The sequence below is a fragment of the Chroicocephalus ridibundus genome, chromosome 1 (assembly GCF_963924245.1).
Source record: "Chroicocephalus ridibundus chromosome 1, bChrRid1.1, whole genome shotgun sequence".
Taxonomy (NCBI): domain Eukaryota; kingdom Metazoa; phylum Chordata; class Aves; order Charadriiformes; family Laridae; genus Chroicocephalus; species Chroicocephalus ridibundus.
Window position 1 is genome coordinate 155,513,563 of NC_086284.1, and position 27,281 is coordinate 155,540,843.

The 27,281-nt window shown below is 41.4% G+C and overlaps 1 protein-coding gene and 1 long non-coding RNA gene across 3 annotated transcripts in view; one reads left to right on the forward strand and one right to left on the reverse strand.

Moving 5' to 3' along the window:
- The window catches only part of PKP2 (plakophilin 2), a 47,077-nt gene extending 44,660 nt beyond the window's left edge, over positions 1-2,417 (reverse strand). The window contains exon 1 of the mRNA XM_063319540.1: positions 2,087-2,417. Within this exon, the coding sequence (XP_063175610.1) occupies positions 2,087-2,300 (214 nt within the window). The 5' untranslated portion in view covers positions 2,301-2,417. The remainder of the gene's footprint in view (positions 1-2,086) is intronic.
- Positions 2,418-4,380: 1,963 nt separating this feature from the next.
- Positions 4,381-27,281, forward strand: part of LOC134508246 (uncharacterized) — a 37,743-nt gene continuing 14,842 nt past the window's right edge. Inside the window, exon 1 of one of the 2 annotated variants that reach the window (XR_010069022.1) lies at positions 4,381-4,460. This is a non-coding gene — a long non-coding RNA (uncharacterized LOC134508246). The remainder of the gene's footprint in view (positions 4,461-27,281) is intronic. The other variant, XR_010069021.1, reaches the window with a different exon arrangement.

Consider the following 27,281-nt stretch of genomic DNA (forward strand, 5'->3'; position numbering starts at 1 on the left):
CAAAAATATGTTTTTCCATTTAAAGGTAATGTGGAAGGCTAAGCAACCACCTTTAATTTGAAACCTTAAGGAGAAATTTTGCTGCCTGCCAGAGTACTCCTTGCAGCTTCATAGCTTCCAGTTCCAGTGGAAAAACGGGCACGCACAGATGATACTGGGTAAGACCTTTGCTACCACTGATTTTTCATACCCGGTGGTTATGTGCTTGGCTAATTTTAGGCCTGTATGTGAATACTCTGGTTAGGTATGTGCTAAGTACCTTGCTGAACAGGGTCTGAAATAATCCTACAGATAGGACAATTATATCACAGGGGCGTGCTCCTGCTCCTTCTAAATCTTTGTATCATCTTCCCCGCAACAGCAACGATATGGGACCCTTGGTGAATGTACCTACAAAACTGTTATAATTCAGAGAAAGTGAGGTTTTTGCATGTAAAACAGTGCAATTTTTTTAAAAAGCACCCTACATAGAAGAATTCAAATGTTTCTCAAAGCATAGTCAAATTTTGAGCCAGTCTATGACGAAAGCACATTGGGATACACACGTATATATACATATATTTTGCCTGAAAGTCAACATGTTAAATACCTGATAGACATTTGATTCACATTATAGATATTTGAGAGCTAGATAGGCTGTCATGTGCAAATATTATACATGCATATATGACATATATATAAACACATGTATAAATATATGGAACACATTCCAGTTCCATTTATTTTTTTCTGAGTTTTGTAGTGGGACTAAAAAGTATAGGGTGAGTTAGGCACAAAAATACATTTGAAAGAAGAAAAGTTCATTTTATGCATGAACAATGCATGTAACAGACATGACATTTGCCACTCCTGACCCTGAAATTTTAAAGTTTTGGTGTCTCGGAAATCAAAAGGGCTCAAATACCTGACCTTTAGAAAAACAAAGCAAACCAAGACAACTGTCCCCAAATCCATCAGGTCTGTTTAATATATTCCAGAGAAGCTAAGATGAGTTAGAAGGACGGGAGCTTTGTCTTCACAGTGTTTTATGCATGGCATGAGAGACAAGATCTCAGGTTCATGACACCATCTCATTTATTAACTACTGCTTAAAAAGCTTTTCCCAGGCTCTCTACTGAGAGAAAAAGAAATCAAGTTGCTCAAAAAGTGTTTAGAAACATTATTAAAATGAGAGCTGCCAAGCTAAGGACTTGCATGTGTAGCTGCACAGCTGCGTATACCTGTTTATGCGATGTGTGTACTTAACTTTTTTGAGCAGAGTATGTCTGTGTCTGCATTGTATGCATTTTTGCCACGAGGTGTTTTTTAGATGGAAGCCAGATGAAATACAAGAAAACATTCCTCTGCCTGACAAGATAGACGAGTGCAGTACAATTATAACTTTGAAGACCTTTGGCTCACAGTTTTTTTGCAAACAAAAGGTGACAGCTTCTTTAAGGGCAGCCGAGCGACAGGGTATATACCCTGTAAGGCAGTCATATCTTCCTATTTAAAAACAGGATTGAAGTTTTCATGGTAAGGGTTGCTTTTTTTTTTAATTTACTTATTTACGAAACCCCTGGAGCAGCTTGCCTTTAGCCCTCAGCACCTCACAAAGTCACCCTTGTGGGTGCCTGCGGCTGCAGTCGGACCCACGTTGGGGCAAAAGGCACAACTGTGTGGACCTTCCTGATGGATCCGGCCTTCCGGCTGTACGGTCTCGGAAGCAAGGATTGACGGAGGTCAGTATGTACCACGCACGGCAAAGAACAGGGCAGAACGAACGGACAGCGGCCCCCACCACTCACCCAAGTTACGGCGCTTAGGAAGGAGAAACTTCTGATCCACTTGGGTGGGGAAAAGAGCACGGGAAGAGGCGACAGAGATACGATTTTCCGTCAAACCCGCTAAAAGCCAGTGACCCGAGCGGCCCCGCACCTCCCAGGGCCGGGGAAGCCGCGGCAGGCGGCTGCGGCCGCCCGGGGCCAGCTCGGGACTCACGCCGGGTGTCACCCCGGGGCCGCCGCCGCCCCGGGAGTCCCTTCCCGTGTTTCCGCCGCCGCCGAAACCGCCACCGTCAGCCGGGGATCGTGGCCGGGACACTCACCGTTGTGCAGCGAGCCCCGGCTCTTCCTGGCCAGCGTCTGCTGGACCTGCCGATGGATCCGCAGCGCCTTCTCCTCCCCGGCCCGGTCTCCCGAGAGCTTGAGCCTGGCCTCGGAGGGCAGCGCCAGGCTGGAGCTGTCCAGCTCCCCCAGGATCTGCTGGCCCAGCACGGTGCGGATGTAGCCCTGCTCGCCGGCGGGGCCGCGGCCGGCCATGGGCGCAGCCGAGCGCCGCTCCGCTCCGCGCACGGGAACCTGTTGCGCCGCCGCCGCCGCCGCCTCCCCCTCCCCAGCGCCGCGGCTCAGCCGCTGAGGGACGGCCCGGGACGGGCCGCGCCCAGCGCCGCCCGGGGCTCTGCCCCGCCCGCCGCGCAGGTGCCAGGCACGGCCCGCGCCCCCGCCCCGCTCCGCCCGCCCCGGCCTCCCGGGGCCGGGCGGGGCCGGGCCGGGCCGGGCCGACCCCTCCCCTCCCCGCTCTTCCCGTCCCCTCCTCTTCCTTCCCTTCCCGCCAGGATGAAGGGCCCGGCGCAGCAGCCCGGCCCGGCCCGGCCCGGCCCTTGCTAGTGGGGAGCGGCCGCCGCCTCAGGCAGCCGCCGCCCGACCCCGTCCTCCCCGGCGGCCCGCCGGGGCCTCCCGGGGCAGCAGGGGCTGGGCGGCCGGTGCGGGACCCCCGGAGGGGAGCTGTGCCGCTTTGTCCCGCAGCCGGCGGGAGAGCGGGTTCCTGTGGCACACGTACCCCCCCCGCGGGAACGAACACACGCACAGGCGTGTGAAACATGGCGGAGCACCTCTGGTGTGAGGGCAGGCGGAGAGAGTTGGGGTTGTTCAGCCTGGAGAAGAGAAGGCTCCAGGGAGAACTTACAGCAGCCTTCAAAAACCTAAAGGGGGCCCACAGGCAGGATGGGGAGGGACACTTTATCAGGGAGTGTCGCGACAGGACGAAGAGTAATGGTTTTAAACTGAAAGAGGGGAGATTTTTCACTCAGGGTGGTGGGACGCTGGCACAGGTTGCCCGGAGAAGTTGTGGATGCCCCATCCCCGGACGTGTTCAAGGCCAGGCTGGATGGGGCTGTGAGCAGCCTGGTCTAGTGGGAGGTGTCCCTGCCCATGGCAGGGGGGTTGGAACTAGGTGATCTTTATGGTCCTTTCCAACTGTAACCGTTCTGTGATTGTCCCTTATAGATCCTTTGCATTATGTTATAGATGTAAGATACTTCGTTATTTTACACGTGGCTGCATTTTGTGCACATGTAAGTAAGTCTCAACTAAAAAGATAAGATGTGAAACCACTTTAAATGTAGCCTTCCCCGCCTGTGAACATCAAATTTTCAGGTGGGATTGTGTTAGGGGGCTGTAGGGCTGCTGGTCTGGGAGGTTTTCCTGCTCTCTGGGATTTTTTCAGGCTGTCCTGAGGATTTGCAGAGGGATGAATTGAAGCCGCCTTCCCTCCCTTTGGTTGTGAAGAGCAAATTGCGCAACTAAAGGCTGGAAAAAAAATATCCCCGTCTGGCTCTGCCCCTGCAAAGGAAGGTCTGTGCCTGCCTGCGTGATCGTAAGTGGATTCTTAGACACTGAAGGACGGCTCAGGGCATGTGAGCTGGAGAAAGGCTGAAGTTCTCACGCTATCTCAGGACACAGCTTGGAGTTATTGTTTAAATAAACACTCTACTCACGGTGGGTTGAAAGAAGGAGGAAAAAAGGAACATGCAATGTCTTGGGGAGAGAAAGGTGCGGGCATTAGAAAAAGTAGACGTTCCAGGGTTCCATGATTTAAAAAAAAAAAAAAATCCACAGCAAATTAATTGTAAGTATTTTAATGGAAAAGCTAATGTTTTTTTAGAAGCAAATGAAAATTAATGTAGCTTTTAACTTCATGTGTTGCTATTTTAGAGGCAGTCTGGGACTCAAAATGAGCAATCTAACTTCTTTTTTACCAGAACTTCAGACAGCGGTGGGTGTACAGGGTGGCTGGAGAGAAACTGGCATTATTCTTGTTTTAGGGTATACCGCAACATAAGAAACTGGGGCACCTTCTTTATTCCCAGAAAACTCAGGGTGAGGGAACTGGCTCCACGCTGAGGAGTCCGGAATCCTTTTGCCCCTGCTTTACTCTTTGTCTCTTCCATTTCTTTCTTTAAGGGGGGAGGGAGCTCTGGCCTTTCTTGTCACTTGGTCTGGCTAATGTCATCCCCCTTTTGTTCTAACGTGGCATATCACAGGAGAGGCCACGTTAATGAGAATAGTTTCACTAGAGCGCCACACTCCTTCCTTATAAAGGAGGAAAGGTTATGTACGGGAGCAGAAAGGTTGGAGATAAGCTGTGGGGTACCGGCTGGGAAAGAGGAGCGGGAATCTGTGGAGAGGAGGAAGTTGGAGGTATGTGGCAGAACTACAATGGGCAGGGGGAAAATGTAACAGAAGAGTGGAGGGATAAAAAAAATGAAAGAATGGGCAGGATAAGGCAGGAAAAACAATGGGGGAGACACATCACCACTAGTAAGGAATGTAAACTCTGTTAGAAACTGTTAGACCCTTTTGCTGACATACAGACACAAAAGCGTTTTCAGTGAACAATAGATACTACATTCTCAGCACATATGAGTGAGGGCTACTGAGGAGATTAGAAAATAGTCTAAAAAATTTGAAACATTTCCTCCCCTCCTCCTTTTCCCTGCCCTCTTCTCTGTTCCCTAATTCCAGCACAAACATGAATTCCGGATAGTTTTTATAGTTGAAACCAATTTGGTTTCCTGCACAAAACACACCTGAAATGGATTCAGGATTTAGAAAATACTCTTACAGAGGGTGCCCTCAGATGTCACTGACATCACATATAGGTTTACAAGCTCTTGGCGCATTGGCATTGCCTCTGTTGAAAGAACTATTGAATTGTTATTAACTTTATTTTGCAAGTATGTACGTTTATTTGTGCTTGTGAGATCAGTGTGACAAAAGAAATGGCAGTTTGTTCTGGACTTGAAAATCTTTAATGAGCTTTCTGAGATAGACTTCTCTCCTTGTAACTAGGAATGCTGACTGGAAAGTTTGGGGGATAGGGTGGGTGAAGGGAGGGGACAGAGAAAGAATTTTGCCTGCACAGCAGTTCAGGCAATGCTTAGCCAAGATCTGAAATAGAAATGAATTTAGGCTTTTTCTTATCTGAAGAAAATAATAATAAAAAAAAAATCATGTAACTGTTTGCCCCGTTAATAGCAATTCCTTGAAGTTGACTTATGTTGGATTAACACCTCTTCTCAACTGACTTGCACAAAAAGAAACCCCGAGTCTTTTGAGAGGGAAAGACTTTACCAGTGCCATTTGCAGATGCAAAGCAACGTAGCTGGGATTACCCCTGAAAGGATCGCAACTTGTGACGGATGATTGCTCATTAGATTTTTGAAAAAGAGATTTAATGATGACGCATATAGTGACTAAGGGATGAGGAATCACATACGAAAACATTTGCTTTCTGTCCGGTGTCTCATGGAGTCAAGCAGGTCAGAAAACCAGATATTTCTTTATAAGACTTATTTCTTATTCTGACCAGATGTGCTTGGCCTAAACCATGCAGCCTTTCTCCATCAGAAGTTCCCCACAAATAATATTTATGTTAAAGTTTTGGTAGTTGGTCCTTTCACTCTTCTTTCCCTTCCCCCCACCACTCTCTCTGCGTTAGGATTTAGGGAACGAGCTGGGTTTGTACCCTGGAAACAGATTATTTTCGGCTGCAGGAGCCTTAGAGGAAACGGGTGCAAGTGTGAACATTGAGGTGTACAGTTTAAATGAGAAACAACTCGACAACAAGGGCTTCATCTTAAATACATGCAACATTATTCCTGGGTGCATCTCGAGGACCACGTGGAAAATGAAGTGCCGTTAGTTCAGTGGTGGTTTTTGTTTTTTTTTGTTTTTTTTTTTTTTTTAAATTTTCGATCCCATGGTTGAAGGTGTTATATCCAAGTGCCGGCTAGTCAGGAACAGCCGGACTGTTTGTACATCTGTCCTCTTCCTTCTGGTGTCGTTTGAGTCCCCCCGCCGGGGGAAAGGGAGCCGGTTCTCCCCCTGCCAGGAGCGAGGGGACACACTGCCACCGCGTGTTCCCTGCCTGGAACGGCACGACTCAGCCCGCTCCCCGCCGCTGCTCCTAAAAAGGTAAAACTTTTGGAAAACAGACTTGGAGACGACTCAGGCAGGAGTTAACTCCATGTTTAAAAAGCTGAGACCGGTGCTTTACTGCAATTTTATTTGTTGCAGGACATGGAACTGAAGTTCAATCTGTCTTTTGCACCAGGCACTTGTATCCTGTACTGTTTTACAGTAACATATCCGTATCTTTCATCCCGGCATCACTTTTGGAAGCAGAGAAACAGAAGATCATCTATTTTATTCTGTAGGATAATTTTAAGTAAAGATTATTTTCAGAGCCACCTAGGGGAAAAGTGCTACTTTTGCATTGGTAAAATGAGTGTGATAGCAGTTTTCTGCCTGAGAGGGATGTGGCAATAAAAGCAGTAGAAGCCACGATTGGGACTCTCTACCTGACCTAGACAGAGTTCAAGGGAGCGGCAGATTGTGTGTAGTTTCTTCCCTCAGGCAGACACACACACACACACACAATGGCAATAATCCTCATTGGAACATCACAAGCCTTCATTCACTTTGATGAGGTGAGCGAGCACTGCTGGTTTTGGAAATCCAGGCCATAGCCTAGAGCTGACTAAACGTCCTGACTTGAGAAATGTCATATCAAAACTGCCATATGGCTGTGAGCTTTCCTTTACATCTCAAGACAGCCAAAGGCTGTGGGAATTCAGGATGGTCCTGAAGCTGCAGACAACAGTGGCTCCTCAGGCATATAGATAGCTGTTTTGTTGTGTAGTAGGACAGGAATAACTTGCATCCTGACCTGGGTGATAAAGCAGTCTTCATCGGTCTTGCCTCAGTTTGTTTCTTTCTGCAGCTGGAGGTGTTGGTTATCTAGCCCACCTATAACAGGGTGGCAACTGATGTTGGCCAATGTTGTAGCCCTCACGTAAAATCTGCACAGACTGTTGAACAGTTTTACATGCTGTCACTGCCACACGGGGCTTGATCTGATGGGAGCGGGATGCTACTGCTAGAGACCTGTAGAAATCTACATTGGGATGCATTCAACCAGGGGATATTTTCGGATGCTATCACCAGCACAAGTTGTGGGGTTAGATCAAACTCTGGTACATGACGTAGATAGAGCAGTCTCCAAGAGAAATTGTCTGTGTGTGCGCCTGTCCTTGTGTACAATGGCATCGGTCCTGCTTTGTGATGCTGTTAAAAGGTTTTGACGCAGTGGAGGAGACAGCAGGAACAGAGAGAACTGAGATAAGGTTTTTAACAGGCCTGACTATGAATCACCTCCATGGAGATTCCCCAGTGGGGTCCAGGCCTGTTTTGCTTGTCAGTGGCCTCCTCTTTGCACTGCTAGTAGGGGAGAGCCTGGCTGCACGGCTCCATTGGGAAGGTATTTTTCAGGCCTTTACCACCTCCCTGCAGATCTTTTGTGTTTTTCAGGACCGGTGCCCACTGCGAACTGGTGGCAGGGGTCCAACAAATTCTGGGGGGAGGTGGTAAAAGCCCCTCTGTCCTAGCCAGTCAATATCTTGTGGATAACATTCCCTTGACTGCTCTCTTACACAGTTTATCACAGCTGGCTCAAGGCTTGCTAGCAAAGCAGGCAAAACCAAGCAGCAGGGAAGCACGGGCAAAGTTAGTAAAGCTGCATTTAAGCATTGATAAAGTAACAGCATGGCCTGTCCCTGTGTGGGACTGTTTGCTGCCCGAGTACCTGCTGCCCTGGGCAATTGCCTGTGCCTAAGGTTTGCTCTCTTATCCTCATTTATTTCCATTCCAGGTCCCTGTGCTCTGTTTTATCCTACCACTCCTAGTCTCTCTCTTTAGTAGTAAACTGTAATGTTTTAAAAGTGTGATTTCCCCCCCCCCCCCCCCCCTTTTTCTTCTTTTTAGGCTCAGAGATGCACATAACCAGTTTTTGGAACAAAGGTGGTGCTCAGCCTCTGTCAGCTCTTGAGTCATCTGGGCGCTGGGGAGACAGCCAGGAAAGATGTAGGAAGACATATTCGAACGGTCTTATCAGATGCTATGCTAAAAAGAGCAACGATGTAATGTGACTTGTTTGCAAGGCTTGGAATGAAAGGAATGAAGCCGAGCTAATTTCAGTAAGCTGCAATCAATGCTTTGAGTAGCACGCTTATTCAGTTGTCTCAGGCGGTGGTTGTTTTTCCATGCATTAGCATTTTGGTCACTGTAGTAAAAGAACATGTTGTATACATAGGTGGATGTGTGAATACTCTTAAACGCTTGACACAGGAGCAGAATGCCAGTTTTTATTGGGGTTGTCATTGCATGCAATATCATCTAGAGTGTCTGAATTTTATCAGGGCCCTCTTGTTAGGCACTGCACGTGAGAGATTTTTGTCTTCATCTTGTGGTACAAGCAAAGAATACATCCAAATGACTGATGCCTCATCTTCACATACAAGTCAGGGATGGAGGAATTAAATGCTGTTCCTGAAGAAATGTGGTAACCCAGAAATTGAAAACCATTTTTTATTTATTGGCATCTAATTTCAAGGTGTAGGAGATGTGGTTATTTAGGACATAGTAGAGCAATGTCTTAAAGCAATCTTTCTTCTAGTGTTAGTAGAAAGGCTTTTACTAGTTGTATTTCCTCCATCAAAGCATCTTTTGAGATAAAACTAAAATTTAGTGGATTTTTTTTTTTTAAAACAGAGCTATCAACACCTCTCCCCCCAGCAAAAATAAACTTATTATTATTTTTGTCAAATTATTTTTTTTCATATTTTATTTCGTGAAGTTGTAGAAAACAGATATGAAGGGACTTGAGGACATCTATTCCTTTTCTGCTGTAAAATAGGATTAACCATATCTAAAATATCACAGATATCTATCTAATTGACTTTTAAGATATTATTTAATGCACAATGGGAGGCTATTGCTATATGATACTGTCTTTCCACAACCTGAGGATGCACACATGAAAGATCAGTTATAATAGACTCTCATCCGCATAATGCCAGATCAATGCATCCAAACCAGTCACCACAAGAAAATGACAGAATACACTAAAACGTACAGGAGATTAAGTTGGAAGGAAACCAAAGTGTGTATGCGTATTCATTTTGGGTTGGATGCTTAACTCTTCTTTCGCAGCTTTGTGCACAAAGCAGTCACGAAGCTGGCTGGCCTTTTTTCTTGGGAAAGGAAAATCTCAGATAGGCTCCAGCTGCCAGAACAGTTTATAAGCAATCTGTGTGTGAGACCAGCAGGTCCAGCTGGATAGCAAGAACTGCTGTCAAGAGCTGCTCTATAAACACAATGATTTCCCAATGGCCTCTTTTTCACTGTTGTTCCCCCCCCGCCCCTTTTTTTGGTGTGTGTGGGGGTAAGTCAGACTGATTAACTTTTTATGGGTGCATTTTTGGTAGTAATTTGACATGGGTGAGCCAAGTAAGGTAAAGTACAGTCCAACCTGATCATGGCTCAAAATAAATGCAACCAGTTCTGCACTATAAACAGCTGCCTTGTTTCCTATACTTTTTGATTTTTATAACTCTCTCTTTTTTGGGGGTTTTGTTGTTAGCATAGACAATGCTAACATATTCTAGGCATTTCCAGCACAGGTTAGGGAGTGACATCAGAACAGAAAAATGTCTGTCCCGGGTCAGACCAACAATCTAGGTAGCTTACCAGTCTGTCATGGTGGCCAACAGTGGATACCTAGTATAAAAAAAGGTGTAATAGTACTCCCTTAACTACACTTCTGCAGCTTACAGCAATGTGCGGCTCAGGGGTATCTTTAGTCAGAGGCAGTACCTTTGTGTTTAATTGTCTTTAATGATTTTCCCCCATGAATTTGAATAATGTCTTTTTGCATCACTATTGCCCTTTTGTAATGGGTAATACAGCTAAATTATAGGGTATGAGAAGATATATTCCCTTTTGTGTTTTTTGAGTGTGCCAAATGATAATTTCACTTGATGTAATCTATTTTTGATATTATGAAAAAAAGGAATAGAAGTTTCCTCTCTGTGCTACTGATTATACAGTTCGCTATTATGTTCCTCTGCAATTGGTTTTCCAGGCTGAAAAGTCCTAACCTTTTAATCACTCTTTGCATGCAAATTGTTTCAGACTGTAGATCATCTTTATCGGCCTTCACTTTTCTAGCTCAGCTCTACCATTTTTCAGATGGGACACCAGAATCGCACACAGGATTTGGGGTGCTGAGACACCTTGGAATTATACAGTAATATATTCATTATTTCCCATTTTCTTCCTTATTCTGCACCTCATAATTCCTTTATGTTCAGTTAGCTTTTTTGACTGCTTCTAAGCTGATGTTTTGAAGTCAAACACTAGTGCAAAGGATTCTTTGTTTGGCCTTCACATTTCCTGCAAGGATATTGAACATAAAAAATTTTAGTTACTATTACAGAGTTAGTCCTTGATAAGAACATTGTGACACAAGCCAAAAATACCACTGGGACGAGAGTCAAAACTGGACTCTCCCCTTTGAGTTGCCTGACTGGCTTATCCATGAAACATTCATGTACAGTGTCTAAAAATACCCCAGTGTGACATTTAAATCTACATAAAAGTAATTAAATTCTCTTATTATTATGGTATTTCCAGTCCTGGCAGACTCTCTGAGCCTCATTTTTCCCTAGCTTGTCATTGTTAACTGTCCTTATCTTGACCTGATTGCTGGTGATGTATATACTTTGCCTTGAGAGCTGCTTTTAAATATTTTGCCTGACACTTTGGTATGAAAGCTGAGATTAGCAATTGGACATCCAACCACCGCTGTAGTTTTGATGGTCTCACAGGGTGTCCGTGGTGCTGTGGAATACACATTGGCTTTAACGAGGAAGGTTAAGTGTATAAACACACACACAAACTTGTAGTTTTAATTTGTGAAAAAGAGACACAGGTCAAAAGGAACTAAAACAAAATATTGAAGAGAAACATAGTCCTTACCTGTAGAGAGTAAACGATGGAAGAAATTCAAAGCTGAATTACTTGCTTTGTTCCAAAGACTGCAAAATGTTTTACAAGTATTCATGAACTAAACTCGACAACATCACCAAAACAGAATAATTGGCAACTAGTTCCCTACCTACAGCCATCTGCCAAATTAAATGAAACTTTGGGGATTTTTCTGCAAGCATGCTCTAGCTGTGGCTTGATCAATATACTCCAGCACTTTTATGTCCTCCCTATTCTTTGCTCCTTTGTTGCATAATAAATTCATGTATATTTATCAGTACCACAGCATCTGCCATCTGTTAATCCAGGTGCTAGATCTAAGCAGTAGACGTTTTCTGTGCCAGTGGACTGTTCCTTGCTACATCTCTGAAATTAAGTACCATTTTAATATTAACAGGAGATTTGGATGTTGTTCCTTCCTTTGCCAGTTTGTGGAATCTTTTAGATAAATTATAGAAATGTATGCAGTCCCGTTTTGGCCTCCGTAGTATCCTGTTTCATTTTTAGCTTAATGAAAATTGTAACTATAGGAATTTCCTTCTCTTGTACACTTTAGATTACTCATATACTGTGCCAGCAACCACTGGATTTCACTCCTCCTCGTCAGCTCCAGACAATAACTTCGAATGGAATATGGGAGCTTTGTAAAGCACTTCCTGAAAATCTGAAGTAATCCAGCCAAAAATCTCCCTGATGCGAAGCCACTGGCAGTAATGGAGACACAGCAAGAAGGAATATTGCCTTGGCGTCCACTAAATCTCTTTCATTTGGTTTTGGCAAGACACTTATGAATTATTTTTTTTAAAGGAATCAGTCAGTCTCTCCATAATCTGAATCCAAGTTGTCTATTCTTATTCAAACGGTACTTTTTCTGGCACTGATGACACTTAGTTGATCTTTAGACATGCTGTTGATAACTTATTTCTTGATGCTGCAAAAAGCCCATATCTCAATAGGCAATTCAAACTGGAATATTCAACTGAAGTCTAAGTAGACAAGAACATTTTTTGTCTAGGTCTTAGCTGGAAGAAGGGACGGCATAAAGTTAAGCAGAGCCTGCCAGTTTCTAGGAATGCAGTGGCCAGTAATTTAACCGGAAAGATCACTGTGAGCATCATCTGTTACTGACAGGCCTCCTTCCAGCCTCTCTAAAAACCCCACTTAAAATTTTCCTTACTAGACCTGGAATCACGTGCAGCCAAGGATTGGAATTTCTTCCCCCAACTCTTTTTTAACGTGAAAAGGCCATCAAAGGCTTCCAGTTATTAAATCACTGTTTTGTTTAGAATATAAAACAATAAGCCAGGGCATGGCATTTATTTAAGACATATTTATAGTTAAAAGAGATGAAATATAATAAGTCTCCCTTCTGCCCACTCTGATCCTTGCAGGTCTGGTTGTTTCCCCTTATGCAGCAGGTGTCATCGAACAAACGCATACAGCCTCTTCTGGGTTGCTAAGGAAGGGTCTGGCTCAGGGTACTGTTTCATGCCACCTCTCACATGGGTTGCCACTGAAATGGTAGTTCCCACTTCTTCCCTCGCACTTTCAATTAAAAGCTTCTGCTTTTTCCTTTGTGTGGGACGTAGCAGTAGTTTGGCCAGAGGGCAAGAAGGCTTACCTTGCTGCTGCTGAAAAACTAGCAATTCCTTTTTGGTTAGGGTAGTTTTCTGTGAGACTGGCAGATGAAAGAGCAGGATCAGATCTTCTGGCAGTAGCAGGCAGGTAACTTGAAACTGCGTGACTGTGGGTCTGCTCCCTCTTGCAGGCTGCCCCTCACCTGGGAGTCTCTCAGCTCCCGTTGCCACTTCATGCCTTTTTCTCCTTCCTCCGTCTCTCCAAAAAGTTCAGTGTAATTCAGGGTGCAGCAGCCCACATGCGACAGACCTTGCTCTCTTGCAAGATGCCAGACATAAGAGAATGCACGGTATTGAAAGCAAATTAAGTAATTTCATCAAAAATAGATACTTTTCTTTTTTTTTTTCACTTACATATATGTAAAATGCATACATGTAACTGCAGACAATTAGAAAACGTGCATGAGTTACTTTCCATTAGCTTTCCCTCTCACTACTGGGATCCATCACCAACAGCTTGTTTATTCCCTCCCACCCTGAGTAATTTATCTCACCTTTTCTCCATCATGGGGAGATATTTGAAAACAAACAAAACCCCGAAAGCTCTGTCTTCACAGGATATATGCTATATTCCGCAGCTCTGAAACAAGGTCTTTGCAATATTTCAGATCAAGGAAGTTGAATACTGTTTATATAGATCTCTGGTGCTGTATCAGCTTTCTAGGATTGTTTTTTTCCTCTGCTTCCTCTCCTACCCTATTGTGTGAGCTGCTCTGAGCTTTTTGAACTACTGTTCAGTGCTGGGCTGTGTTCTGCTGTGAGGTATGGCACTATGTTAGTAAGGGGTGATGTGACTCTTCTTTTCTGTGTATGAGCACACAGAGGTATGCACAGACAAGCACAGACTAATGCTCTCATTCTTCCATCCAGAGGAGCTTACTGGAGAGGAAGAAACTGGATTTCTTGTCTACTCGTAGCTACGGACTGCAAATAGTTTTCCAGAGACGTCAAGCTTTTAATCAGTTGCAATTCCACATGGACAAAAGACCAAAGAACAAATAATTTATGAGGCGAAGAGCATAGATTTATGCATTCATTGGTTTTATGTGAGACCAAGGAATGCATGTTTTATCCAAACCAGCATAGAAGTTTAACCCTTTTTTATTAATGTATTCCCCCAAACCATATATACCGTTATTATTAACATTTATTAACATATTCCCAAAACCCTTATATCTTTGCATGGATTGCCATTTGCACTGGGGGTGGGGGACAAAAATGTCTTGGGCTGCTGCCTGGTGTCCTGATCATTTGATAGGGAATTTGTCCATAGAATAACATGGCTGCACAGTATAACGTTTAGCTCTTTGTAGCCACACATCCTTCCTCTGAAAGCCAAGGTATGAGGAGGGGGTGTGTGAAAAGGTAGGGCTACTGTGTGTTGCATCCTTGTACGAGCTGGGGTTTGTCCAGAGCACAGTCTGTGTCCACCTCAGAAACACTCTGCAGTCCATCAGTTCAGAAACGGCCGCAATAAGTCAGTCCAGCAGACAGGGCAGTGAAAAGCTCTATGACAACTCTGAGCTTGCCAGTTAGAAGACAGAGAGAACAGAAATCTCTAGGAGATCTCCTACTTCACTTGGCCTAAAGACACATAGGTTTTGAATCCTGAGCTCCAGTCCAGGACTTCAACCCTTCTGACAGCAGTTAATTTGTTCTAATTATGAATTTCCGTGATTCTTTGAGCCATTTCTGTTGTATTTATCACATCAAATGGCTCCTTATCTTGTAGCAATAATGCTGTTCTATCCCTATTTTTAGCTCTTCCAGAAGGAGAAGTACCGGAGAAGATAAATAGTATCTTCTGTTTTGTAAAGGGTAACTGTATATATTATTACAGGCTTCAGTGTGAAATAAATGTGCTTAACAAAACCGAAAGAATCTATGCATCAAACACTGAGTATTTTGCTTAAACACAACTACAGTTGTCAAACAGAAGGTCTTGCCTGTGTTCTTTTTCAAAAAATGGTTTATAATTGCTGACATTATTTCTTGGTGATTACTGTACATGGAAGAAAAGTGTGACTGCACTTGTCAGCCACTTTTCCTACACAGTGATATTTCTTTTCAGAAATTATACAACCTTGTCGCCTACTGAGAAGTAAATTAAAAGGCACTGAGATTTATTCCCTGAATTGAATCTCCAATTAAAGTTACAATTGCTCAAAGTGTTGTTTATTTTCCTTTTACAAACTTAGAAAAAGACTACTTAGAATATGGCTAATGACATTTTTGATGGAGTTACAAGAAAATGTGCTTATATAATACTCGACTTCAAAATCACATGGAAACATTGCAGTTAAGTTCTGTGAGGCTCACTATACTCTTTAGTTCATTATATTTCTTTATATGCAGATTAGAGACCTTATTCTCCTTCCCCACTTATATGTAATTCCACTCAGGCATTTGGAGCTGCACTGCTGTAATACTGTTGTCAAAAGAAACAGCAGCAAAATGCGAGTGGAGACTGAATACCTGGTGAAATTTCTGCTGACGACAAAGCAGAATTCTGGAGGAACACCAGCAGAAACAATCATCAGACATGGCAGACGTGGCAGAAAGAGAAGAACTGACTCATGGTCAGCACTACATATTCTTTATATCAGCAGCAGCTGTCATGCTCTTGATGAGACAAAAGAGGACCAGACTGAGAAGAGCATAGTTGGGGGTTAAACGTCATCACCAAAAGATCAGTCATAGGAATTTATTGCTTTGTTGTGAGGAGTACGTTTCGTGATATCTGAAGTCCAGCTAAAGTAAATGTGTTATAGCGCTAGCAGAATAAAAGTAAGAGCCAAGATAAGCACAAAAGATAGCTTTCAAATTACTGGGTGGAATCCACACGGAAATAGCTGATTAGAACACAGAAAGGTTCTGTATATTTAGGGATATCTTAGGGGATGCCTACTGAGGATTAAAGACAAGAGCTTCACAGAAAGGAGGAAGAAAAATGTTAGCATCATTGGTGGTGGTGATCAGACTTCAGTCGATTTTGCAGTTCCATATTTCTGGAAGGGGACAGTTTTACTTTGATGTCCTCTTTTTAGCTGAGAAGAATGTTAGCTTCTTGACTTCAAACAGGTAGTGTTTGTTAGGCAGGACCAAAGACCAGGAGGTAAGGAGAAGAGGAGCTATGGTTTACCTTGAGCAAGGTGGAATCTGCTTCCAAAATACAGACAGGGAAAGGGTGACGTTTTCTGTTCTCATCAAGAGGAAAGAAGCTAGGAAAGAAAGAAGAAAGAATAACAAAAAGAGATGGAAGAGGAGTTAGCTTTTATCCACGATGAAAATAGAGCCTTCATATACTGTGTAACAATAGCAAGAAAATATTTGAACTTGGGCTTTGGTCAATCTGCTCCAAACTTAAATGAACTTTGAATTGTGCCTCTGTATTGTTTGTGCCTCTTTAATGGAAAAAAATAAAAGATTGGAAATAAAGGCGAGTTACATGTTACAATAAATGCATAGTAATGAGATTATAAATATACTAAATGGTTGTAATAAACATAAATCTGAAAATGTAAAATAAGTTTATGAAAGCAGAAATGTGTTGGGTTATCATAAAATGTCTCATTAAAAATTTGGATACTTTATTTTCAGATTTCCACTTCTATACTTTTTTAATGAGACAAATAATATAGAAAAACGACAATTTCTGGTTGGTCACACAGGCCAATAAAAGTTTTAAGGAAGTTATTTTATGTAAGAAAGAATGAAGGGTGGGTTAAAGCTATCACACTGTAAATTGAAATGGAGATTCATAAAGTACCAATGAATTTTAATGTTTCATATCCACTGCATTATATTCTTCAGAAACAGAAGGTTACATTGCGGGGTCCTCTCTCCTGCTGAGACCAAATTGATACAGACAAAATTTCCATAAGGAAGTGCATGTTCACCTGTTGATATGTGCTGTGGAGTTGAGGCCTGAAGAACATACAGATTGCAGTATCCTTTCAATATGACACGGAAGTAAAAAAAAAGACAATTATGCTCAGAGATATTATAAGCCATCCAAACACTTACAGCTCTAGAAAGGGATTTTTGCATAAACACAATACTTCAGGAGAAACAAGGATAAAATATGATGGCTATTAAGTAATGACTGGGTAGTGCGACCTTGAGGCCACTGAAGGTGGAAAGATTGCCACCTCATTTATTTTGAGCAGTAATGCCATCTTTTTTTTTTTTTTTTTTTTAACGCTGAAGTAGCAATGATAAGTCGTGGCTGAAATAAAGACATTTCTTGCATGTCAAACAAAATGATGGATTGAAAGACGTGAGCTTTAACCGTGACCATCAGGAGAGCTTTTAGCTTTAAATTTAGCCTCCATGAGATGCATCTGAGATGAGGTAATCATGGATGGTTTAAAAATCTCTCACAAAGGTAGATGGCTTCTACAGAGAAAAATGAAAGGGTCACTTTGGTCATCTATCAGAATGTTTCAGTTCACAGAAATAATCTGTACTGTGTCAGAGGCAAGCTAAATTGAGCTAAGTCAAGACTGAAAGGTACCATCTCGCTTGAAATATTGATGGGAAATATGGAAAACCCCAATTCAAATAATTTAATAAATCCTTAAAAATGATCCTCAAGTAGGCTTCTATTTGATGCAAGCACTAGATAGTAAAGAATATATAAAAATATTTAGAAATTAGCAATATTATCATTACCAATTAACTGCTTGTGTTACAGTGCTGGAAGGAAGCTGAAGCGATAGCAAGGTAGAGAGTGGGGGCCAGCCTTCATTCTTTTTTTAAATCAGCTTAGGTTAGGAGTCACTGAAGTAAAAATGAAACTATAGCCCTTGAAATGAGAGGAACCTCATTGTCAAGCACATTTAAGGAGAATCAGGCTAAACCGTTGCGTAGAGATTTCAAATCCTTGCTGGTAGTGTTACACACACAGTTCTTCCTCAGGACCACCTGGTCTGTTGCTCTTTGTTCTTCCTGTGCTGCCACACAGTACCTATGTGATTTTCCCCGCTCTATTGGATCTTTATGAAACGTGGGGTTTCTTCTCTGGGAGTTGTTGACTAGCTAGCTTTTATCAGGTTCTACCCCCCTCCAGTCTGTACAAAGTCTACAGCAGGATGGCATTCCCCTGAACTTCCCAGAAAGGTGACGCGGGAAAGCAAGTTCTTGCAGGCTGTTGAGCATTTCATGCTTGGCTTTGTGTGTACAATGCGGGTCACAAGACTATCGCATAGTTTGCATGTGACTCTCCCGTCTCTGCAGGTCTGTACTAAACCACAAGGCTAGGATGCAGTGATTTTGGTGGTTTTATTTTGTAAGATCCGGCAGGGATGAGAAGCTCCAAAGGGAGCAGCAGAGCGACTGAGGCTGTGAGGAACGGCTGGTTGGGCACATGTGTTAGTGTTTATTAGCCGTGCATATGCCATCTGCCGAAGGAGAAGAAGCAACAGGGGCCCAGTCACGCTGAGTGGAAAAGATGTGAGAGCAGCGCTACGGCTGGCCTCGATGGCTCAGCTGAAAGAGGGAGAGAGACAATCAGAGTGGAAGTGCAGAGGGAGAGGAGGAGGAGGAGGTGACCCAGCTCTGTTAACACAAAAATACTTGTCAGCTTCTGGTGTTTGTTTTTTTTTCTGACTTTGTTACTGAGGGCTAATTGCTGGAATAAAGCAAGAGTGCACACGCTATTAGGACTGGAAACAGTAGTCACTGGATTTTGCTTCTTCCCTTTCTTGATACTGCCAGAGGAAAGAGGTCCTGAAATCACTACATCTAATCACAGGAGACCGTTAACATCATTGAAAGGTCCTTTGCCTTGGGAATTAATACCTGGCATAAAAATTCTCAAATCAGTGACAGGCGATGTAAATTAGAGCTTGCAGCTTAAATTAAAAGGACTACAGGGAAAGAACACCAAGGTTATGAATACAAGGATTTTGAGTTAAGGAAATGTCAGAACTGAGACACACATAGAATGTGTACAGTGCTAGCCTGTCCAACACAAATCTGGTAATAAATAACTTAAAGGAAAATTTGCAACGGGAAGGGTGAGAGTAAACAATCAAGGGCAGAGGTGCTTTTCAGCTGTAAGAGGCAAGACAGCAAACAACGGCGGGAGGAACAGCACAGGCCAATGAATGGCTATTTCCAAAATATTGCAAAATGACTCATCAGTTGCTTAAATGCCTGTTGATATGATAAGAACTTAAGTACATACAGCTGAAGGAATCTTATATGAACCTGGCTGCATCAAACTGAATTTTCAAAATTACTCAAATGAAGGATTGTCCAATCTCAGCAGTAAGCTCCAGCTTCTTTAGGAAGTAAGACTTTAATGCTGTGACATTACTCTTGCAAGTATATTTTTATTCCCCAAATTAAACTGGAGAGAAGGAAAAGAAACTGCAATATGAAGGAACCGGAACTGAAGAATTAAAATGGCTTTGCCAAAAAATATTGAGTATGAATGGTCTGTGTGTATTTTCCATGTACCTGCAAGTAACTGAGTGCCCAAGGGGCTGTTCTCAATATCTGCCTTGGTCATCAACTGGAAAAGTATAAATCACAAAACTGATTTTATTCCTATGGATAATAATTGACCTGTAGTATTTCTCCGTAATCTCGCAATAATTTTTTGGAATGAAATATAAAATGGAGACACAATTCTGTATTCTTGCATGTGTGAAATCTTAAAGAATCTATTTCAAAACAGTATGCATAAAAATCTCAATATTGTATGTAGCATTTACTAGGAGCAGTGCTAAAAGGGGGTAATTTTACTACTTTCTTTCTGTCCCAACCTGTGCTAGCAGCATTCTTAAAACAACTCTTTCATTTTGCTGTTCTACATAGTTCTGCTTTGGCTGGATAGTAATATTAGCTGAAATAACACTTATCTCCATCCATCTTCTGTTGTCAGCTGTGCTTTTATGTTCTGATTTATAGTGCTTTAGACTGTCTTCTGCCTGATGCCCGTTTTAGCTGATTTTTCAGTAGTGTAACCCACAGTAATGTCAGGAGTGTTTGAACGAGCCTTAATACTTTTTGCAAATAAAGAGGGAGGGCAAGGTACGTTAATTACTTGGCGATAAAGAAGCCATCAGCATATTTAATTTCTAAAGATTCATAGGGCTTGAAACATTGATTACTTAGGACTTTCTTTTGACATCAAACGAATGATTGCTTGCTTGCTTTTCAAACAAGATGCCTTATCATTTTCAATAACTGTTGGATCCTATAGTTTTTTGAAGACAGCAAGAGAAATATGTTATCTCTTTCCAATTAATTTTGCTCGTAAAGGCATAAAAAGATGGCTCTTCATAGGGAATGAACTAAAAAATTAAGAGTCTGCCGCAGCCCACTTCTTTCTTTTCTTTTTTTTTTCTTTTTTTTTTAAACAGCTACTTTGAATGTGAACAGTGATGAATACTCTGTCAAGGCTTTTATGCTCATAAAATAGGGAAAGTTTTTTGTCCCAGTGCTGAGTCACATACCTAAGTGATAAGCATAAAGAAACTTGAGAAGGCAGAACAACAGATATCTCATAAAGTTAGGCTCTTCCTACCATATACTTTTTTTTTTTTTTTGTGGAATTAACTCTAAAACTCATTTCATAGGTTAAATTAGGTCTTTCTGAAGCCACCTTCGTATCACTTTTTGTTTTAGTTTCTTGTTCTAGGTGTTTCAAACCTACACAGGAAAATTTCTGTTGTGAAAACTAAATTGTGTTGTATTAAAAAACAAACCAAAACATGAGGCTTATTTAAACACCAATTTATTCTCATGCTCAGAGATTATTAAACTATCTTCTGACAATCACAGATATGCTAATTGCCGTGCAGTTGACAAATAAAAAGGCATTTTACAACTATCATGTGGGATGTACAAGCTAATATCAATTCATATGTTGCCTAGTTATAATTTTTAATTGTGTTCAGAATTATTTAATTAACTTCCTAATTGTCAAGTAAAAAGAAGTGAATTAACTTCCTAATTGTCAAGTAAAAGAAGTGAAGCATACAATCCAAAATCACACCAATGAAAAATCTCAATTGGCTGTGACAGAATTTGGCTCACACATGTACTGCTATGGTTGTCAACAAAACTGTGGTTTTAACAGTAGTTAAAAAAAAAAAAAAGATTAAAATTGGAAGCATCTCAAAGGAGGATCCTGGAGGAGCCTTTGGGGAGGGGGAGATGGTGTTAAGATTGCCAGGTGGGTAGCTGATGTCACTAAACTTGCAAATGCTTATGTCAAAAATATAATTCAACGTGTCATACAGAAGAAAAACCAATGTACTCAAAAGCAAAGGAAAACAGCTTTTCAGGTGAATGCTGGTCACGATCCCTCTGTACAGCCCTTTTTAGTCTTCTCTTTTTACGTTAAAGGTTTGGAATCAGTTAAATATTGCCATGTGCTATCCAAGGGTACTGGTGAAAAAAGATAAAACACAGTTAGGAAAGGTGACATAGGCATTGTTGAGGTTCAAAAATCAGTCACAGCTCTTCTACCACAGGCTTCCAGAGAAGAATACTACAGAAGTAGCATCTTATATCTGGGGCAAAACAAGGAGATGGCCAAGGCTGAAGAAATGCCTTTCACTTTTATTGTTACAGATGCTGACCCAGGAGTTAGAGATCTGTTCATTCATGTGTCCTCCAAGCTGTGGTGACTTTCATGAGGCAAGAGAAGGGGGAAAACAAAACTATCTAGGACTAACAATTTAAGGCATTTATAATGCCAGTTCAAATCCCAGTGCTGGCCTCTCAGGGACTGGAATTTATTGCTCTGTTGCACTAGGCTGTTTGTGTGAGATAAGATGAGGCCATGAGGCCAATTTTTAATTGACCAGGATAATTTTCACAAATCATTGTAAGTAACCTTTATTCTCAGCCTCAGCAGAGAAAAAAATGCAATGGACCATCACAGCTTTATTTACTGTCTTTTCTTTGGAACCAAAATCCTCTAAACCTTGGTTAAGGCAGATGATAAAATTTTAATGTTGGACTATCTTATGCTTCAGTTCCGTCTGCCACACCATTTCTGTGATAAAACAAGGGTTTTGATCTTAAAACCACCTAATTGTACCACTGTCATGAGCAATTAGAAAAATTGAAAATATAAAATTTCAAGGATGAAATAAATCCAGCTTTGTGTTGCCTCAGAGTATTAGCTAATACCAGGAGTGATGCATTTTCTCAAATGCACTTATCCTCGCCCGAGTAAGAAAAACAGAGCTGAACAAATCTCCCTGGAGTTCAAAAGTACAACTTGCAAACTGGCCTAGCACTCATTTGTAAGCAAATGAAGTATAGTCCAGACAGACATCTTCTCTTTCATTTTATCAAGCCTTCCTTTGCTGTGTGCCAAGCCAGTATGAATATGGTCTCTGGGATTATTCCTGAACTACTTCTGTTCTTCATTCACTATGGATTTTATGGTCCAAGAGTGACCTACTGTTAGAGCACAAGTAACCGTCTGCTCCATCGACAAGGTGCAGACTAATATAAAGCAAGGGAAAAAGTATCCCTGGGTTCGTCACCCTCACCCCACACTCCTCCAGTGGGGAGTATTGAGAGTGGGGCATCCTCACCCTGCACGCTTGGAAGTGCTGGTTTGAGATGTCCATGTGGCAGCAGAAATACCTGCTTCACTCCTTGACAGAAGGAAAATCCCTCAGCTGAGCGCATTGTAGTATTGGAAAGCGCTTCACAGGGGAATATGGCTTGCATGGGTGTGTTTATGTGACCGCCATGCTTCCACGTGTGGCCAGAGCTGAGGAGACTTTACAGTGACACCAGAGCTCAGGTTAGACAGCAACGTAGCAAAGGCATGTAGGTGTTGCACATTTCACCAAAACAGGAATGGGGCATGGGGGCCAGAATAGCTTTGCACAATGAAGGTTGCCATATACAGCTGGGAGGGACTTCACTTTGGTGTCCTTTCTCAACTGGGCAGCAAGGAGTGGGAAATGTCTGTGTGGCACACACCCTGCCTTGAGCACAGCTGAGGGTCTGGAAGCCAAGATGCACGGGCAAAGAGCAACTCCGCTGCTCCAGCCCCAAATGCAGTGAAGTCCTCCCCACCCACTCTGGATGAGTGGGGAAAAGGTGGCCTCACAGATCCTGTTGGCTTTCATTGAGCCTGTACCAAGAGTCTCTGATACAGGCTGTGATGCTGCTACTTTTATCACTCAGTGGTATCTCAGTGGTATCCAGTGAAAGAATATTGTGAGGGTGATCGTTCACTGGAACAGGTTGCCCGGAGATGTTGTGGGGCTCCCATCCTTGGACATGTGTAACACCTGTGTCAATACGGCCCTGAGCAACCTGCTCTGGTTGACCTTGCTCTGAGCGGTGGGTTGGACTAGGTGATCTCCTGAGGTCCCTTCCAACCTCAACTATTTTGTGAGTCTGTGATTCTGACAGTCCAGGTATCTGCGTGCCCAAATCGAATTCCAAAATGTAATTGAAATAATATTGGCTAATCTCAAGATATAATTTGCCTGCAATTTAATTTCTGACCCACCTGTTCAAGGCATGGGGAAATGCACATAGTAATTTTAATGGAAAAAATTTATGTCTATGTCATAAACGTTCTTATTCTTGCAGAAAGTCGATTAAATACACACACATATTTTAAGAGACAATAGATGAATGTAAATACCTAATAGCAGAAAAGAAAGTGTAATCAGGTGATTTTGATGCAATGGCATTCTTGATTAAGTTTATTAAGATTTGTTTACTAAACTGGTCTACGTATTTTCATCTCACCTAATTAAAATTAATTACAAGAGGAGTAATTATGCTTGCAGTCAGACCTGCTACACTGAGCAGATTATTTACTTGAGCTCTAATTTTACAGCTGCATCTGATTTTGCAGTATTGGATTTTAATATGTGGATGCTCATCTTCCTTCTTGTATAGTTTCTAAAATGAAATTACTTATGTTGTATGTAATTACTGAGACTTTTGAGAGCCATTTTGATCAAGATAGAGATAATTTGCCACTTTACCATGGGAAGATGGAATTTAAGCTGAGGAGCTAGCTGTGTTGTGAATACACATTTAGCTTATGCCACTGTCCTTTCTTTGAATAGTATTAGGATAATCATTTTATAAACACATATATGTACCACTGCCTTATGCTGTGCACATCAGAAATATTTGTTCAGTTGAGAAATTTATCATTTGAACAGGGTTTGAGCATATTGAAATCAACGGGCATAGGTTCAGTATCTTTCATGTAAGGAAGCTGTTCTCTCATACTAATAGAACTGTTTGTTTATACCTATTTATAAATGCATATTATATATTTAATTAAAAATGCAAACTTTTTAAAAAATGTGGTTTGGTTTGCCTAAATGGAACAGGTTCAGCACTTTATCTGGAAAATAAAAATAAGTGTTTCTATCTCAGTAAAATATAGGGTTTTTTTTCATCTTACAATCAGAGGTGACATATAGAAATTAAAAGCTTCAAAGAATTATAAAAAAATCTGCTAATACACCCATCATCCTCAACCTGCAATAAGAGACTGACATCAAAGTTGATGTCTAAGTGGATGGAGCTGTGTTTTTAAAAATTGTTCTGGGGAGAAGGAAAAGAACAATGTAAGTGTTGGATCAGCTGATCCGGGACTAGCAGCACAGCAATGCTCAGGGGAAGAACAGAGCTGAGGCGACCCTTCTCTCCACATACGTTTCTCATTCATTCTAGTTAAGAGACAAAACGTACACTATGATTACTTTATTAAGAAGTAATACAATAATTTAAAGAACAAATTGGCCAGTGTCTACTATGCACCAGTGATGAAATTAATGGAACATAGCCACTGAGAACAGAAACCGAACTTTATCTTTATTATCCAGGGGAGTGTTGGCTCTGTAAACCAATAACCTCTGAATAGGACTAACCCATTCAGAAACATCAATTGGCCTGACAATGAAAGCAAATAATCAACTTTCAAAAGTGAGATCCTGCATAATATATTTATTTCAAGTTGCTAAACCAATTCTTTACAGGAGTTCTGTAACTGAAATGCCTATTGTCTATAATTATTTATAAATTATATTCCTGCAAGCCTAATAGATATCCATGCTAAAATTAAAGAAGTGTTTTGCTTATCCTCATTGTGGTAGCTCCTATATATCTTGGATAAAATGCACAGGAATTTGCTCATGTAAGCTGAAATAGGTTGTTAAAAATTTAAACAGTATAATGGATGTAACATATTGGTTTTTTGTATATTTTAATATCTAGGTAATGTTGCTATGCAACACAAAAAAATCTAATGAGACTAATCAAAAACTCAGACAAATATTTCTCCTTGATTGAATTTTCTGATTATCTTATACAACCAGAACACACTAGGCTCTTTAAAAATGTGATGCACGGCAAGAAATGGAGCATTGGAAATGTAGCAATGATATTGCATACATACCATTCATTAAAAAGGACCCAAAAGCAAAATGTAATTAAAAATGCAGCATAGTTTTAACATTTCTTTAATGGTATTAAATCAACACTATTTTATTTCCTTCAATGAATGTCCTACTGCCCTACGAATGCGTCAAGCATTTTTAAAGCCTGTGAGGATAAAAGGAAAAAATTAATCCTGAGATGATGTTGAATATGCATTTTGATCTATAGAATTTTGATAACAAGGTAAAAAGTATTTAATATCATCTTTTAGATATATACCTAAGAACTACTACTTATTTGATATTTAAGCAAGAGGCTTGTATTCCTTTCCCTGAGAAGAAATGGGAAAATATTAACTAAAGTGAACATCATTCATTTTTGTTTAATGATAAGAAACATTTTTTGCAGATCTCCAAATACACAAAGTCTAGTTGCATTTTTTTTAAACAGGAAAGATGAACAAAGAGAGGAAGCCATCAGGGGAGCTTTCTGATTTATTCTTGAGCTATTTGGCTTCATAATTGTTGAATGGTGTCCTTCTTAAATGGGAAATATTCTGAACTGGGAATTCTCGCATCACTCTCTTTTTCATGAGTTTCTTCAAATATGCTTGACATTCTCTTAGAAAATTTGAAAGCAGCATCCTTTAGTAAGGTTTCTTGACCAGTCTTTTCAAATAAAGGGAGAAATTTAAGCTCCATGGAACAAAATTCAGCAAGGGATTCTGTTGAAATTTCACTGAAAGTATAATGCCCAGATTTTTAATCTCAAGGATTTTGATAATAGCTTTTTGTCTGGCTATCCTACTTTCTTGATTGCCTCAAAAATGTAACTAATTTATAACTAAATAAAGCATGGCTTACTTTCATAGGGAATTTTTAATGTGTAAGTGAAAAGTCATGGAAACCTCACATTCCACAGGAGGGAGCCTTTCTCCCACTGAGCTTGAAGCAGGATTTTAGATTAGGATCTTTTTCTCTTTTGAAATCTGTATAAAAAGACAGTGCCCTGTACAGAAAGTTCAGACATGTCGGAGTAACTTCTACCAAAAAAGGGAGGGAAAACTCCCCTTTTTAGTTATAAATCAAACTTTGTGATAAAGAAAACATGCCAGTGAAATATTTGAGATATTTATAACAAAACACTGAAGTAATTTTCAATGAAGTAATTTTCAAAGATACCATCAAAATTTTGATCTTCTTGTCAATTTTGCACTGAAAACTTTTTTTTAAAAATAATAAACTAATAGTTTTGATAACAAAGTTGAAATTAGTTTAAAATATACATTTTCAGAGACAAGAAGCTGTTCTGGAATTGCGCAAAATGGAAGGGACTTAGAAATTCTTCATGTGTGGCTTTTATAGAATAATTTTAAAATTCATTAACCAGCCTTGCTGAAAAGAGTAGATTTTTAGCTGTATACATTAAAGTAGTGCTATCCAAGTTAAGCATCATACAAGCAAACGGGATGTGTTTATTTTACTGGTGGAGATTGTGGCAGCCCTGGAAAGCTCACATGCATTTGGAAGGATGAACCTAAATGGACTTCTTGTCCTGCAGGCTGCTCTGAAGCAGGAAATTAAACTTACAAAGGAGGGAGCTTAACCAGCTAGGGCACTCAGGAAACAGGGAGAAGATTAAATTAAAACTTAATAAAGACGGGTGGCATCAGCCTCCCCGCCAAACTCCAAGCTGTGCTCAGTTCTTCCCACAGGAGAGGACACTAGGCTTCAGCTGGCTCATTCTGGCAACCCCGACTCAGGCACATTTCCAGTGCAGGGGCATTGATTTGAACATTCTGCAATGCTTTGCATTTCCTTCACCAACAAAACTCTAGAGAGGTTTGAATGCAGGAAACATGGTTTGGATTACCCCTTGGGGGTGCTTCAGAACTCTGACAGACCTGTGGGTTTTTAGGAGCAAATTGAACTGCTGTTGTCCCCAGTTGTTTTCCCCTTCCCTTTTACATATTGCAGCTCCTGGGACCTGCTATCTGGTTGCAGGTGATCTCAGCACAGCCACCCGTGCAGCGTGGTAAATAGGATTCATATGCCCACCTGGTACCCACCTGAATGAGTCCTTGGCTGTGTAAGAAGGTATG